The sequence below is a fragment of the Poecilia mexicana genome, unplaced genomic scaffold (genome assembly GCF_051168715.1).
Source record: "Poecilia mexicana isolate PSO_F unplaced genomic scaffold, ASM5116871v1 scaffold_17, whole genome shotgun sequence".
NCBI classification, from domain to species: domain Eukaryota; kingdom Metazoa; phylum Chordata; class Actinopteri; order Cyprinodontiformes; family Poeciliidae; genus Poecilia; species Poecilia mexicana.
The window spans coordinates 1,898,802-1,914,072 of record NW_028263386.1 but is presented as its reverse complement, the minus strand read 5'-3'; the positions used below and the strand labels follow the sequence as shown (position 1 = coordinate 1,914,072).

The window sequence follows — 15,271 nt, the reverse complement described above, 5'->3', positions numbered from 1 at the left end:
TCCGAACTCTGCAAACACTGGATCTGATGAACCTGCAGCATGAGGAGTAATAAATAGACGAGACGCTCACACTACAAATCCTTAACAGAAACCTCGTTTTCTTCTGAAATGTGTTTGTTTTCCAGCTGAATTATGTTCGTCACATTCAGGGTAAAACACTGAGATTATTCGTCATGTTTCTTCTTCATGACATTAAACAGCCATTTACTTTTTAAACATGAAGAACAGATCAAATATTTCAAAGTCACATGGATTAAAGTTTACATTCATCAACTTGTTGTTTTTTTGCAGGTCGGATTAAAACAAACTGTAAACAGAGGCAACCGATAAAGACTAATGTTTTAAAACTAGCTTCTTCTCTTAAATAGACTTTATTTATATTTTGCATGGCAGATTAGTGATTAATATCCAGATAAAAGGTGCAAACTGCATGTTTTGTGAATCACCAGCAGCTTCCAGCTGTTGTTGGAAGATGAACGGCTCTTTGTTTCTGCCGCTTCCTGTCGGGTCACAGTTTGTTGCACATCTTAGACAAGCATCTCTGTTTCAGATCTGTGGAGGGAGGAGGAGAACCGAGAAGGTTACAGCCGGGAACCCGACACCAGAGGAAGAACTTCAGAGCTTTGTGCTGGAACAGGAACCGACGGAAACACGATGATGGACCTGCAGTCAGACCTCCTTCTGCTGCGTCAGACAAAGATCAAGAGAAACTTTGATCCTAAACACCTAAGCGTTTAATGAAGATCCAGGTTGCCATAGTAACACCACTGATTCATCTGTGTTCATTAGCGCTTAATGAGAAAACCCCTCAGAGGTTTAAAGGGACTCTCTGTAGATGTAACTTTATTTATTTTACACTTTTTACAGATGGATTTACATCATTTCCATTAAAATATAAAAGATAAACTAAAAACTCCACAAACCAACAGTTATATCCTGTCTTGATGTTATGAAATATTAAATAATTAGCAATAATGTCTAATGAACAAACCTGGGCTGCGGCTTCAAAAACATTCTGCACAAATAAATAAAAAGCTTTAAAGCCTCTGGGCTCAGGGGCCCTACAGAAAAGGCTCGGTCACTTTCATGGATTGTTCTTCACTTCTGTGCTAAACTGTGAAAAGTTAAATAAATATTCTAGATCTAATTCAATATCAAAACATGAATCTATTTATTCGCAGAACCAAAAATCAGATGGAGGCGACAGGAACTGGTCTTAGATGTTCGTCAAGGCGCCTCGGCTGCAGAACGTGTTTCAGATTCTTCTCATGTTGCCAAAAACGTCTTAATAAATATATACAAGAAACATTTTAAGGTGAAATTGTGTTTTTTTTAAATGCCGTGCCATTTTTGAGGCACTAACTCCATGTTTGTCTCAGCGCAGGTGGAGAACGAACCAATCAAATGGTTCATTTTCTGACCGGTTAGTTTCTGTGAAACGTCGTTTTCAGTTTTTCGCCTCGGATCTACAGTCACTTACTTCTGGAGAAGGAAACTCTCTTGACTCTTCGGCACACCTCGAACGTGTGCTCCTCGTACCACAGGAAGCTGTCGTCACAGTATCTGTCAGAGCAAACAGAAATGAAACATTCAGAAATAAAACATTCAGAAATAAAACATTCATCTTGGTGAAAAGTGAAGAACGACGGGGATGAAAACTTGAGGCAGTCACTGAAATTCAGAAACGATTTTCAGTGACTTCAGGAGAGCTGAAGTCAGACCTTCTCCTCCCCTCACTGTGACACCAGGCTGGTTGCATCTCCAGGGTTTCTCCTAAACCAGCGTATCAGATTGGGTTGCCATGGTAACGGGTTACATCAGGAGAGTTCTGGTTCTACCTGAAGGTTTCCTCTCAGTGGAAAACCCTCCAGGTCCAGAAGGCGGCGACCAGCTACCAACGGTAGAAGTTAAAGTCAACAACGACCCAGAATGAAGTTCTGATCCGAGTCAGGCCGACCCACAGCAAGAAGATGATCATATGATTTACCAGACCAAACCAAACCAGACTAAATCAGACCAGACCAGATCAAATCAGACCAGACCAGACTAGACTAGACCAAACCAAACCAGACCAGATCAAATCAGACCAGACCAAACCAGATCAAATCAAACCAGACCAGATCAAACCAGACCAGACCAAACCAAACCAGACCAGACCAGACCAGATCAAATCAGACCAAACCAAACCAGACCAAACCAGACCAGACCAGACCAGACCAGACTAGACCAAACCAGACCAGACCAGACCAGACTAGACTAGACCAAACCAAACCAGACCAGACCAAACCAGACCAGACCAGACCAGACCAGACTAGACTAGACCAGACCAGACCAAACCAGACCAGACCAGACCAGACTAGACCAAACCAGACCAGACCAGACCAGACTAGACTAGACCAAACCAAACCAAACCAGACCAGACCAAACCAGACCAGACCAGACCAGACCAGACCAGACCAGACCAAACCAGACCAGACCAGACCAGACCAGACCAAACCAGACCAGACTAGACTAGACTAGACTAGACTAGACTAGACCAGACTAGACTAGACCAGACTAGACCAAACCAGACCAAACCAGACTAGACTAGACTAGACTAGACTAGACTAGACTAGACTAGACCAGACCAGACCAGACCAGACCAAACCAAACCAGACCAGACCAAACCAGACCAGACCAGACCATCAAACTTTTTTCTGGAAGGAAAACTGACCCAAAGTTCTCCAGTTCCCGGTCCGCCTACATTCCGACCTCCATCTGAGACAACCGGTCTCGTTTTGGAAACGTTTCAGTTAATCTTGCTCAGTTTCTCCTGAATCCAACCTGCCAATAAACATATTTTGTGTGTTTATCTCAGATTATGGTTCCCTTGTTGGGATTATTATTCTTGTTGCTCAACCAGCTGCAACGACTCCAGAATATCTGCAAAAACTCCTTTTAGTCGCAAACCAAAGAGTTTTTAACCTTAGACCTGCATGTTTCTGTCCTTCTATCTGACCCGATGATGGATAATTTAACAGCCTGGCCAGTAGGGGGCGGCGGAGTCACTCAGGAACGTATGGAAACCTTTTGGTGCGCGTCGGGCTCAGCGGCCTGCAGAGGCACTGGGAGAAGAACCGGCAGAGCTCCAGGATGCAGGGCTGCAGCTTCAGCTCGCCGAGCGTCTCCGCTTCGCCGCCGGGCTCCGGCCTCCTCCAGGGACAGCCTCTCGAGAGACAGGGTCAAAGGTCACTTCAGTCAGAGACTCAGCACATCCACAGTCCCTGAGGTCTGCGTCTCTATCTGCTGCCTGATTACAGATTAGAAACCAACAAGCAAAAGGTGAAATACAAGCAAACATAATGAATCTCTGGGAGGAAAAGGTTTCCTGCTGCATCGACGTTTAAATTCAAATCAGGAGATTCTTCGTTACAAACGTCGTTAATCCATTAGAGGAGCAACCGCTCCTCATTAGCATAAAACAGATTTCAACAAAACTAAGGAGACATTTAGAAACTCACCCTGCAGAAAGGAGCACAATTCAGATCAAGTATAGGTGAATATTAACTCAGTAAATTATTTACAATTATTTTATCCATTAATTAAGGATAAATCTTTAATTATTGATAAATCTTTAAATCTCTGTGGAGAAATTTTGAGCCTCTGGTTTGGAGAAAAGTTTTTATTCAGGTACATTGGAGCATATTAGGACATAAACAGTTTGCTTTAGATCATTTCACTCCAGCTTAAAGCCCTGACTTTGACTAGGCCACACCAAAACCTTTGTTTATTTTTAACTTTCTGACTTGGTTTGCTTTGGGTCATGATGCTGATCCAACCTGTAAGGCTTCCTCTGCTCAGCCTGTTCTCACCAACCGTCAGATGCTTTGGTCACTGCCTGATGGAACCACTTACACACATTTATGACGCAGAAACGTTTTCTAGAAAAAAAAATCTGAAATTTTGAGATTAATCTCAGACATTTACTAAAGAAAAACTAAAAAAATTCTGACTTTTTTTTTTCTTTAGAAATTTCAACGTTTTTCTAGAAAATTTGCAACTTTTCAAACTCATAAACTCATTTAATGTTTTATTCCTAAAACATTTGAGATTAATCTTAAAATTTCTGATTTTTTTTCAAACTCAGAAATTTAATTTTTCTTCCTAGAAAATTTCAGAGATTATTTGGTGGGAATGAACTCCTCCCTCCAACTCTCCGTCCAACCAGTCCTCCCAGTGGTGACGTCCAACAGCTCCTGGATGTCCAACACACCTGAACCAAAGGACTGAATCACCTCCTGCTGGTGAACCAGTTCATGTGATTCAGGTAGAGATTCCTCTGAACATGTTCGTCTGTTTCTGTCATTTTGCTCCATCATCTGCATGCAAACCTTTGACAAAGGAATCAACATGAATATAAACCTGAACTGCATCTTTTCCCCAGATCAGATCAGATCAGATCAACCCTCTCAGTTTTCCCTCCCAGCTGATCGGAGCCGATTGATCAGCCGATCGATCATCAGATCGATCATCAGATCGTGGTTCGTGTTTCTCTGCCCGCAGCAACTTGCGCAGCTAAAAGCTCATTTTACTGCAAACTAAAGACAAACTGCGCAGGCTGCTGCAGCTCCGCCTGTTGCTAGGCAAAAGTCAAGGTGATGGAGGAGGATGGACGGTTTTTCTTCTGCTTTTGCAGTGTGATGTTACCGCCATCTAGTGGTTCTGATGAGAACTGCGGACCAAGCCAAGATTCACCCTGAACTCCAGATTTAGACCAACATTTTAAATCTTTTGTCTTTCAAATACATTAAAAAAACAAAGAAAACTTTAGAGTGAATTTTCAAAATAAATTACCTTGATAAATAAAACAAAAAAGAGATTTAAAAGAAAAATTGGCATAAAAACACCAATCCTTAAAATTAAAATAAAGAAACAATTGGTATTTATGTAAATCTAATAAAAAATGCAGATATTTATTAATCATTCCTCTTTAAGCGTTGGTGCTATTCTGTATTAAATCTCCTCCATAAAGAAGGGCTGCACCTCCTGTTGCCATGGCGACCGTCTCCGGCTCTGCCTCCTCCATCTGCAGCATCTCCACCCCCTCCGCCCGCCTCGCCCCCCGTCAGCCTCAAACTGAATCAGACGCCGTCGATGAGCCCAGAAATGACGGCGGACGGTTCTGATGCTGCTCTATTCGGGTCAAGCGGGCCGAGCGGTACCGGCACTCAGCTGGAGGACAGCAGCATGACGATGCCTCCAAGCTGCTCCTCCATGTTCATATCAGTCAGTCATGTCTCTGTTTTGTCTCAATGTGACAAAGAAAAGCAATAAAAACGTATTTAATGTTTGTTTGACGTCAGACGAGACGCTGCGCTGCAGGAAATCACTACAGAATAAGTTCCTCATTGTTCCAGCAGTAAAGATGCTGAAGAGGGGAAACGATAGTTGTTGCTCTGATCTGGAGGAAAAACTTGATATAGAAATAAATCAGGAAACATTTTCAGCTGCCTGGAAATCCAACAGGTTGCGAATCTTTAAAATTTAAAAGCATATTTTTGTTTATATAACCTGTTATAAAGAAAAATGTGGGTTTCATTGTCCAAAGTCACATTTTCATCATGTCAGAATCCAAACTAAATATTAAACATTTAGCTTTTAAATGATACTTTTAGTCAGGAAGCTAAAAAAGAGACATTTAGTTCACAACTAAATGTTTAAGTCAGAGGTAAATGTTTACTTTAAAAACTAAATATTTATTTTTTAATCTAATATGTAGCAGCCAAGCTAACTATTCCAGTTGCTAACTACATTCTGGGTTAGAAACTAAATATTTATGTCCAAGCTAAATGTTTAGCTAATATGCAGGTTTAAGACTTTTAAGACGGTTCATCCATCCATAAATTATTTTTGTGAAAAACATTTTTATATTAGCTGAATATTTAGCTTGGACCTACATGTTCAGTTTGGAAAATAAATATTTAGCTTGAAAACTAAGTATTTAGTTCCCAACTCAGTGACTTTTGACCTTTAAAATGTTTGATTTTAAGAACTTCCTCCCATCATAAAACACCCGGCCTTTCATCAGCAGCTGACCGCCTTCCTGCTCAGAAACCTGCTCAGTGTTCACCTGCTCAGTGTTCACCTGCTCAGTGTTCACCTGGTCAGTGTTCACCTGGTCAGTGTTCACCTGGTCAGTGTTCACCTGGTCAGTGTTCACCTGCTCAGTATTCACCTGGTCAGTGTTCACCTGGTCAGTGTTCACCTGGTCAGTGTTTACCTGGTCAGCGTTTACCTGGTCAGTGTTCACCTGGTCAGTGTTTACCTGCTCAGTGTTTACCTGCTCAGTGTTTACCTGGTCAGTGTTTACCTGCTCAGTATTCACCTGGTCAGTGTTCACCTGGTCAGTGTTTACCTGGTCAGCGTTTACCTGCTCAGTATTCACCTGGTCAGTGTTCACCTGGTCAGCGTTTACCTGGTCAGTGTTCACCTGGTCAGTGTTTACCTGGTCAGCGTTTACCTGGTCAGTGTTCACCTGCTCAGCGTTTACCTGGTCAGTGTTTACCTGGTCAGTGTTCACCTGGTCAGTGTTCACCTGGTCAGTGTTCACCTGCTCAGCGTTTACCTGGTCTCTCCGTTTCTCTGGGCCGGTCAGGTGTTCTGTCTCTGCTGCTCGGCGTCGTCTCTGCAGGTTGTCCTGCTGGTCGGAGGGTTGAAGGTCTAGTGAAGGTCGTTTGTAGAGGAGATGTTGGAGAAATGCTTGTTTCCACCAGACTGTCAGGTGATTTCAGGGCGGCGGCTGCGGCTGTGGCTGCAGGAGGTCGGGGTGTGACCTCAGACGGAGCTGAAGCTGGAGCTGCGGCTATGGTTGTGGCTGCTGATGTGGATGTGGCTGGAGCTGCTGATGTGGATGTGGCTGCAGGAGGTCGGGCTGTGATCGTAGGCAGAGCTGAAGCAGCAGCTGCTGATGTGGCTGCAGCTGCAGGAGGTCGGGCTGTGATCGTAGGCAGAGCTGAAGAAGCGGCTGCGGTTACGCCTGTGGCTCGAGCTGCTGATGTTGCTGCAGCTACAGGAGGTCGGGCTGTGACTGCAGGCGGAGCTGAAGCTGCGGCTGCTGATGTGCCTGCAGCTGCAGGAGGTCGGGCTGTGACTGCAGGCGGAGCTGCAGCAGCGGCTGCTGATGTGGTTGCGGCTGCAGGAGGTCGGGCTGTGACTGCAGGCAGAGCTGCAGCAGCGGCGCTGGCTGGTCGTCTCGTGGTTCCAGCTGATGTCGCCTCTGCTGCTCCTGCTGTTCTGATCTGTGGAGTTGAGACGCTTTGGCTCGTCCTGATGTTTGGCGTCTCAGTTGATGGACGTCCTGTAGTGAAGCCTGGAGGCCTGGAGGACGTCGGTGTGACCGCCACGGAGGTCGTGACCTTTAACGTTGTTGACAATGTTCTGCTCAGATGTGGCGAAGCTGGAGGAAACATGAGCAATGAAACCGTCACGATTTCTGCATCAAATTTAAGATTAAAGAAGCATAATGAGAAAGTTAAAAGACCAAATAATTACTTTCAGTACCTTTATGGACCCGGCTGTCAGAACTGTTACCTCACAACTTCCAGGAAATGATCATTAGGTTTTGGGAAAGTGTTCCTTAAGAGCAACCAGTAAAAGTACTTTATAAGTCCTGCAAAGGCAAATATTAGCTTCCAGGACAGTACTTTGTAGTTCCCATGAAGGTTTCAGGAAATGACCTGCTACACTGCAAAACAACATCCTAATAAAGGATTTTTGTCCCGTTTCTTGAGTAAATATCGCAGTAAATGTGAAATAAGACAAAACTAACTTGGCAGATTGTTTCACTTATCAGACATTTTTCCCATTTTTTAAATGAACCAAACTGACAAGCAAATACGTTTGATCAATATTCAGTAATTATTGACATCTTTTCACATCTCTCGCTGAAAGTTAAGTTAGTTTTGTCTTCTGATTTTGAACTTTACGCTCTGAAAAGTATCAACTAGTTTGTATATAGGCAACAAGTTTCCTTACAATTCATGGATTTTCCATCTGCTGTTATGGATTCTTATTTTCACAGGATTTAAATCTAATAATTTGCTGCGTTGAAGGAATCAGTGAAGGAATCAAACTTGTAAACATGCAGATGCCGCTGAGCTTAAACCAAATAATGGAGATTTATTGAGAAACAGATTTTGAGTGAAATGAACCAAACCTGAGCTGAGGTCTAGACTAACACCTGGATCACAGCTGAATAATCTGGTTTTTAAGACGCAGTCCGCTCACCAACAGGAAGTCGAATGGAGGAGAGGTTCGCCACTTTAAGAAAGACAGAAAGGTCAAAGGTCAGATGTTAATGTTCCTGTTTGATAAAAAATACACTGAAATAAAGCTATTGTTTGCTAAGTTATGTGTGAAAACATGACAGAAGAAACTGCTGCATAAAAAGACCAAAAAATTATTAATATCAAACAGAAATAAGTTTAAAGTTTATACAACAGCAGATGAATAAATCTGAAAACAAACGTTTGAATTTCTGTCTGTTAGCGTTAGCTAAACCTGGCAGCGTCAGAAGCTAGCACGATGCTACATTAGCCGGTTTGGCTAAAAGAGCTTTGGAAACAAAGTAAGTGTAGATTATATTACAACAGATTATGTTAACAAATAAGTTTACAGCTTTAATCACACAGTTCAAGTCTTTTTACATGAAACAAGTTTTTCTGTAAAACTATTTAAAATATTTGATTCACTTCAGTAAATAAAACAGAAACACATTTAGAAATGCAGACAACAGATTTTTCCATATTTATTCTTTTTATTTTACATTTTATTCAGACCTTCAGGAATATGAAAAGCAAACTGAAACAGTTCATCTGATTTTAATCCATATCCCAAATATTACAGATTCATATTTTCCTCCTTAATTCTTAAGTTTATTTGGGAAGTTTTTTTTTTTTAAATAAAATTTTAAGCCTCTTCCTAAAAATGCAAATAATATAAATTCTGGTCTTGACAATCATCTCTGCTTTAAACCAGGGGTGTCCAGAGTGGGTCCTGGAGGCATCCTGCATGTTTTAGTCTCTCCCTGGTTTTACACACCTGCACTGATTGATGCTCGTTAGAGGCCTCAGCAGAAAACTGACTTTCTGAGGAGGTTGGTACAATCACTAGGGAGGGAACCAAAACATGCAGCTTTTAACGGTTAAGTTTGAAACGAACAGCAGGTTTATTTAGTTTATAATTAGTGCACCTGGATTAAATCTCCCAGCAGATTAAACAAACCTCTGTTTGGTCCTTCAACAATCGTCTGGTTGAAGAGCGGCGTGACGGAGCCGTCGTCCCAGAAGCCGCTCAGCTCTCTGCCTGGACAAAACGCACTTCAGTCAGACAAAAGGCTCCGGGAAGATTCACTTCCTTTAGAGAAGCTAGAATGTTTTCTTCCATCAGCCTTGAAGACTCTGAGGGAAAACATGACAGATGATTCTGGTTGAAGTCGCCGCAGCAGATCTTTACCTACCCGTCTTCCCCGCCATCACACAGATGTAGATGCAGTCGGAGTTGTTCCTCTGGCTGACTGAGACACAAACAGGAAACACATCAGACATTAAACAGGCCAAAGTTTCCAGCCAGAGCTGAACGCTGAACTTTAAGGGCCTCAAATCGCTCCAGATTAAACTGATCAATCAATATTCTGCATATTGATCCTCCTAATAACTTCTGTCCTTCTCATTCTTGTTTTCTTAGAGTTTGAAGCTGATCATCCTCAGATCATCGACCAGGAAATTATTCCTGGATCATTGGAGGAAACATTGATCCAGATCTTCCCTCATTAATTCCTGGGCTGATTAAATTAAATATATTTGCTCTGTTTTTGTGCAGAACTTGAATTTGTCCTGGAGGTTTTCCTTGGACTGAACCGTCTCCTCTGCAGCTCCTCTCCTGCAGACGTTTCCTCCTGTCTGGGCCTGCAGACGGACCCGGTTCAAACCAGTTCAAACCAGTTCAAACCAGATCAAACCAGTTCAAAACAGATCAAACCAGATCAAACCAGTTCAAACCAGATCAAAACAGATCAAACCAGTTCAAAACAGATCAAACCAGTTCAAACCAGATCAAACCAGTTCAAAACAGATCAAACCAGTTCAAACCAGTTCAAACCAGTTCAAACCAGATCAAAACAGATCAAACCAGATCAAACCAGTTCAAAACAGATCAAACCAGATCAAACCAGTTCAAACCAGATCAAACCAGTTCAAACCAGATCAAACCAGATCAAAACAGAACCAGAACCAGGCACAACCAGAACCGTATTTGTGTTTAATCTGAACTGTTTAATCTGAGTGTGTTTAATCTGAGTGTGTTTAACCTGAGTGTGTTTAATCTGAGTGTTTATTCTGGGTGTGTTTAATCTGAGTGTGTTTAACCTGAGTGTGTTTAACATGAGTGTGTTTAACCTGAGTGTGTTTAACCTGAGTGTGTTTAATCTGAACTGTTTAATCTGAATGTGTTTAATCTGAATGTGTTTAATCTGAATGTGTTTAATCTGAGTGTGTTTAATCTGAGTGTGTTTAACCTGAGTGTGTTTAATCTGAGTGTTTATTCTGGGTGTGTTTAATCTGAGTGTGTTTAACCTGAGTGTGTTTAACATGAGTGTGTTTAACCTGAGTGTGTTTAACCTGAGTGTGTTTAATCTGAACTGTTTAATCTGAATGTGTTTAATCTGAATGTGTTTAATCTGAGTGTGTTTAATCTGAGTGTGTTTAACCTGAGTGTGTTTAATCTGAGTGTTTATTCTGGGTGTGTTTAATCTGAGTGTGTTTAACATGAGTGTGTTTAACCTGAGTGTGTTTAACCTGAGTGTGTTTAATCTGAACTGTTTAATCTGAATGTGTTTAATCTGAATGTGTTTAATCTGAGTGTGTTTAATCTGAATGTGTTTAATCTGAGTGTGTTTAACCTGAGTGTGTTTAATCTGAGTGTTTATTCTGGGTGTGTTTAATCTGAATGTGTTTAATCTGAGTGTGTTTAACCTGAGTGTGTTTAATCTGAGTGTTTATTCTGGGTGTGTTTGATCTGAGTGTGTTCTGAGCTGTTTAATCTGAGTGTTTATTCTGGGTGTGTTTAATCTGAGCTCAAACGGAGGCGTCCTGCTCACACCTGACAGAATGGAGGAAGACTTGAACAGCTCCTGCAGGAAGCTGGTTGAGTTTCCCATCACGTCCAGAAGGATGGCGGTGAAATCTTGGGGTGAAAAGGTTATGATGAGGAGAAGAGCTGCAGATTTGGGTCGGGAGGAGCCGGGTTCTCACCGGTCAGGTCGTTGGTGTCGTTGGTGACGCAGTAGCAGAACCGCCTCCTGAACAGACCGCTTTCTAAGCTCTTCATACTGGAGACTAAAACACAGCAAAACAAAGAGAAATGCTTTATTAAATATTTGTTTTATCACCAAGATAAAATGATGTGACTGCAGCTGTAGCACACTGGCTCCACCAGGTGGCAGTATTTGCACATGTTGAGCAGCGCAGTGAGACCTGCAGGCCTGATAAACATGTGAGAGAAGTGAATCGTATTTACTGTTGTAAACCAGCAGGGTGAGTTTGTGCAGGTCCAGAGAGCTGTAGGACGAGACGCTGAGCAGGGAGAAGAGCTGGCGGGAGCCTGCAACACATTCAGCAGCACCGGGCCGGTCAGAGAGACGAAACCCTTCACTTCTAAACAACAAGCATGAAGACATCACCTCACATCACCAGAAGGTTTTCTAAACCAAAATCACATTTTTATTGCAAAATCACAAAACTCATGAAAACCTGGAGGAACTGAAAACATGTTCATCATTAAGGATTTATTGATATTTTAACAGTTTAACGCATTTTATCAGCGTTCTGCCCAACCTGAGAACATTCATGATGTTGGTTTGGCTCAGAAGGAAAATGGGTTTGACATCCGGATCTAGAGAAACGTTTCCTTCATCCTCAGGGGCGTTTCAGGACAGGATGACGACCAGCAGCTTCAGTTTCAGCTTCATCAGCTTCATCAGTTTCATCAGCTTCATCAGTTTCATCAGTTTTAGCTTCATCAGTTTCATCAGTTTCAGCTTCATCAGCTTCATCAGCTTCATCAGCTTCAGCTTCATCATCTTCAGCTTCATCAGCTTCAGCTTCATCAGCTTCATCAGCTTCAGCTTCATCAGCTTCATCAGCTTCATCAGCTTCAGCTTCATCATCTTCAGCTTCATCAGCTTCATCAGCTTCAGCTTCATCAGCTTCATCAGCTTCAGCTTCATCAGTTTCATCAGCTTCAGCTTCATCAGTTTCATCAGCTTCATCAGTTTCATCAGCTTCATCAGCTTCAGCAGCTTCAGCTTCAGCAGCTTCAGCTTCAGCAGCTTCAGCAGCTTCAGCTTCATCAGCTTCAGCAGTTTCATCAACTTCATCAGTTTCAGCTTCAGCAGTTTCATCAGTTTCAGCTTCAGCAGCTTCAGCAGCTTCAGCTTCATCACCTTCAGCTTCATCAGTTTTAGCTTCATCAGTTTCAGCTTCAGTACCTTCAGCTTCATCAGTTTCAGCTTCAGCAGCTTCATCAGCTTCAGCTTCATCACCTTCAGCTTCATCACCTTCAGCTTCATCAGCTTCATCAGTTTCATCAGTTTCAGCTTCAGCAGCTTCAGCAGCTTCAGCAGTTTCAGCAGTTTCAGCTTCATCAGCTTCATCAGTTTCATCAGCTTCATCAGTTTCAGCTTCAGCAGCTTCAGCAGCTTCAGCAGCTTCAGCAGTTTCAGCTTCAGCAGCTTCAGCAGCTTCAGCAGCTTCAGCAGCTTCAGCAGCTTCAGCAGCTTCAGCAGCTTCAGCTTCATCAGTTTCAGCTTCATCAGTTTTAGCTTCATCAGTTTCAGCTTCATCAGTTTTAGCTTCATCAGTTTTAGCTTCATCACCTTCAGCTTCAGCACTTTCAGCTTCATCAGTTTCAGCTTCATCACCTTCAGCTTCATCAGTTTCAGCTTCATCACCTTCAGCTTCAGCACTTTCAGCTTCATCAGTTTCAGCTTCATCACCTTCAGCTTCAGCAGCTTCAGCTTCATCACCTTCAGCTTCAGCAGCTTCAGCTTCATCAGCTTCATCAGCATCAGCTTCATCAGCTTCATCAGCATCAGCTTCATCAGCATCAGCTTCATCAGCATCAGCTTCATCAGCATCAGCTTCATCAGCTTCATCAGCATCAGCTTCATCAGCATCAGCTTCATCAGCTTCAGCTTCATCAGTTTCAGCTTCATCAGCTTCATCAGCTTCTGGTTCTTGGTCCCCCCTGCCCATTTTGCACCGTGACGTGTCTCTGTCCTCAGCAGGTGATGGTTGGACATCATGTCCAGCAGTCTGAACAGAGAAATGCGCCGCCAGCATCTGGAAACACGTCCAGAGGAAGAACCTCTGGACATGTTTAAATAACACGACGCGGCGGAGCGGCGACACGACGCGGCGGAGCGGCGACACGACGCGGCGGAGCGGCGACACGACGGAGCAGAACGGCGACACGACGCGGCGACACTGCCACGACGTACCTGATTGGCTGGAATTGATCAGCGTGTTGACCAGAGGCGTGAGGTCGATGGCGGTGGGGTCGATGGCGCTCTCCGCTGGGATTTCTGGGAGGTGAAGCAGAGAGACGGAGATTATTCTGGGTTTGGTCAGAATCACTGATACAGAGTCACGTCTAAACATGGAGCAGAAATCAAATTATATTAGATGAATGAAAACAACTCAGACAACAGGATGAGTTTTAAGGTTATTTTATCTGCTTTCAAATGTTCTGGGAAAGAGTCTTTACTTTCAGGAAAACACAATGCAAGTTCTAGAAAGCACCCTGTATGTTCTAGAAAACCTTTTAAGTGCCTTGAAATATCAGCAGTACGTTGTGAAAACTGGAAAACATCCAATAAATCCAGAGCAGCGCTGTCGTCGTTCTGACCTTCAGGTTTCTGTGACCGGCTCTAGTTTCTGTAGTTTACAGAAAACAATCTGCTTGAATCCATGCAAACAATCAGGAAGTTCTGGAAAACGTTCTGGGAAAGTATCCAGATTGTGGAAAGTGTCCTGCAGAACCTTCTACATCCCATAATATATCCGTTAAGTTCTGCAGAAAAACTCCAGAGTTCAGAAACAGTTTGTGTGAGTTTGTTCAAGTGTTTTATAATCCTGCAAGTTTTAGAAAGTTCTTCTCATCCATCAGGAAACTTTGAGCTTCAAACTTTTTCTGACCTTAATTTAATATTTTGCAGAAACATTAATGAAAACTAAACAATTTCTGGAAATTAAACAGAAAGAAAAGTTTATTTTTCACTACAGGAGATAACGGAGTATTTTCTCATTTTGTGATGGTCAGTTATTAAAATTTATTGAATAATTTGTGTCTAAAGTTTTAAATTTATCAGGAGAAATTTGTAATAAAGTGTTTTTGAAAGAGAAAAAATACCTGAGAAATTACTAAAGTCTCTCTTGTGTCGCTCGTCTTGCATGCTGCTTCTGAAATCTGTTCAGAAACAAAGATTACAACTTTTATAAAGATTTATAAGTTTTTGACTGATGGGATTCAGCAAACATGAAAACTATGAGAGCTTTACAGTTCTAATGATTTTATTTTCTGCTGTTACATTCATGCATAAATATATTAAAAAGTTTTTTTTTTGCAGATAGAAAGTGAACATTCACTAAAATAAGTTATTTTTAAATATCAGAAGCTTTGATGGACCAACCTCGGCTGAAGAGGATGAGGAGAGAAGCTGCAGAAACACAGGTGATTAACTGGAGGCGAGGAAGCAGCAGAAGCCTCCTGAGAGCTGCCATGATGCTGCAGAGCGTCAGACACGGCGGCTGCAGCAACACGGCAGCTGCAGCAACACGAGGAGGAAAAGAAAACCTTAAAATCCAGCAGAATCTCTGCAAAGGAAAACCAGGAAGAGGAGATCTGACCGCGTTTCAGCCGTGCAGAATGAAACTGTCAAACTTTCTCAGAGTCACACACACCGCCGGTCAGAGGATTCAACTAGGCCGTTTTCTCCCCTCTGAGCAGCAGCTGCTGGCAGCTGGCCGGCGGCTTGGAGAGTTCAGAATAATTCAGATCCTTCACCACCTGCAGCAGCTCGCTGTAAGAAACACCAGACCTCCAGGGAAAACTGCAGAAAGGCTGCAGTTCACAACACTGACCTGCAGAGGGAGCAAGAGAGACTAACGCTGAGGCAACACAGGATTATTTCATGAAGTACATTTACTTTGTTAATGTCCAGGGAGGAGGAGGAAGA

The 15,271-nt window shown here is 42.6% G+C and overlaps 1 protein-coding gene across 1 annotated transcript; it reads right to left on the bottom strand.

The window, feature by feature from the left end:
• Window positions 1–175: 175 nt before the first annotated feature.
• On the bottom strand, window positions 176–14,857 carry hhla1 (HHLA1 neighbor of OC90). The gene is made up of 13 exons (XM_088014773.1): window positions 14,726–14,857; window positions 14,446–14,502; window positions 13,535–13,618; window positions 11,554–11,637; window positions 11,289–11,372; window positions 11,137–11,220; window positions 9,497–9,553; window positions 9,262–9,342; window positions 8,266–8,298; window positions 6,605–7,435; window positions 3,067–3,205; window positions 1,481–1,563; window positions 176–552 (listed from the first exon to the last, which is right to left on the bottom strand). The coding sequence occupies exons 1-13, from the start codon at window positions 14,814–14,816 to the stop codon at window positions 509–511; spliced, it is 1,752 nt and encodes a 583-aa protein (XP_087870899.1). The 5' UTR covers window positions 14,817–14,857; the 3' UTR covers window positions 176–508.
• Between the last annotated feature and the right edge of the window lie 414 nt (window positions 14,858–15,271).

Bases quoted from the DNA above. Each gene is read 5' to 3' on its own strand.
- hhla1 (XM_088014773.1), bottom strand. From the start codon at position 14,816: ATGGCAGCTCTCAGGAGGCTTCTGCTGCTTCCTCGCCTCCAGTTAATC. The intron at 11,221-11,288 runs GTGAGAACCCGG...TTTCACCCCAAG, and splicing joins CGACACCAACGACCTGACCG to ATTTCACCGCCATCCTTCTG. The intron at 7,436-8,265 runs GTGAGCGGACTG...TGTTTCCTCCAG, and splicing joins CTCCATTCGACTTCCTGTTG to CTTCGCCACATCTGAGCAGA.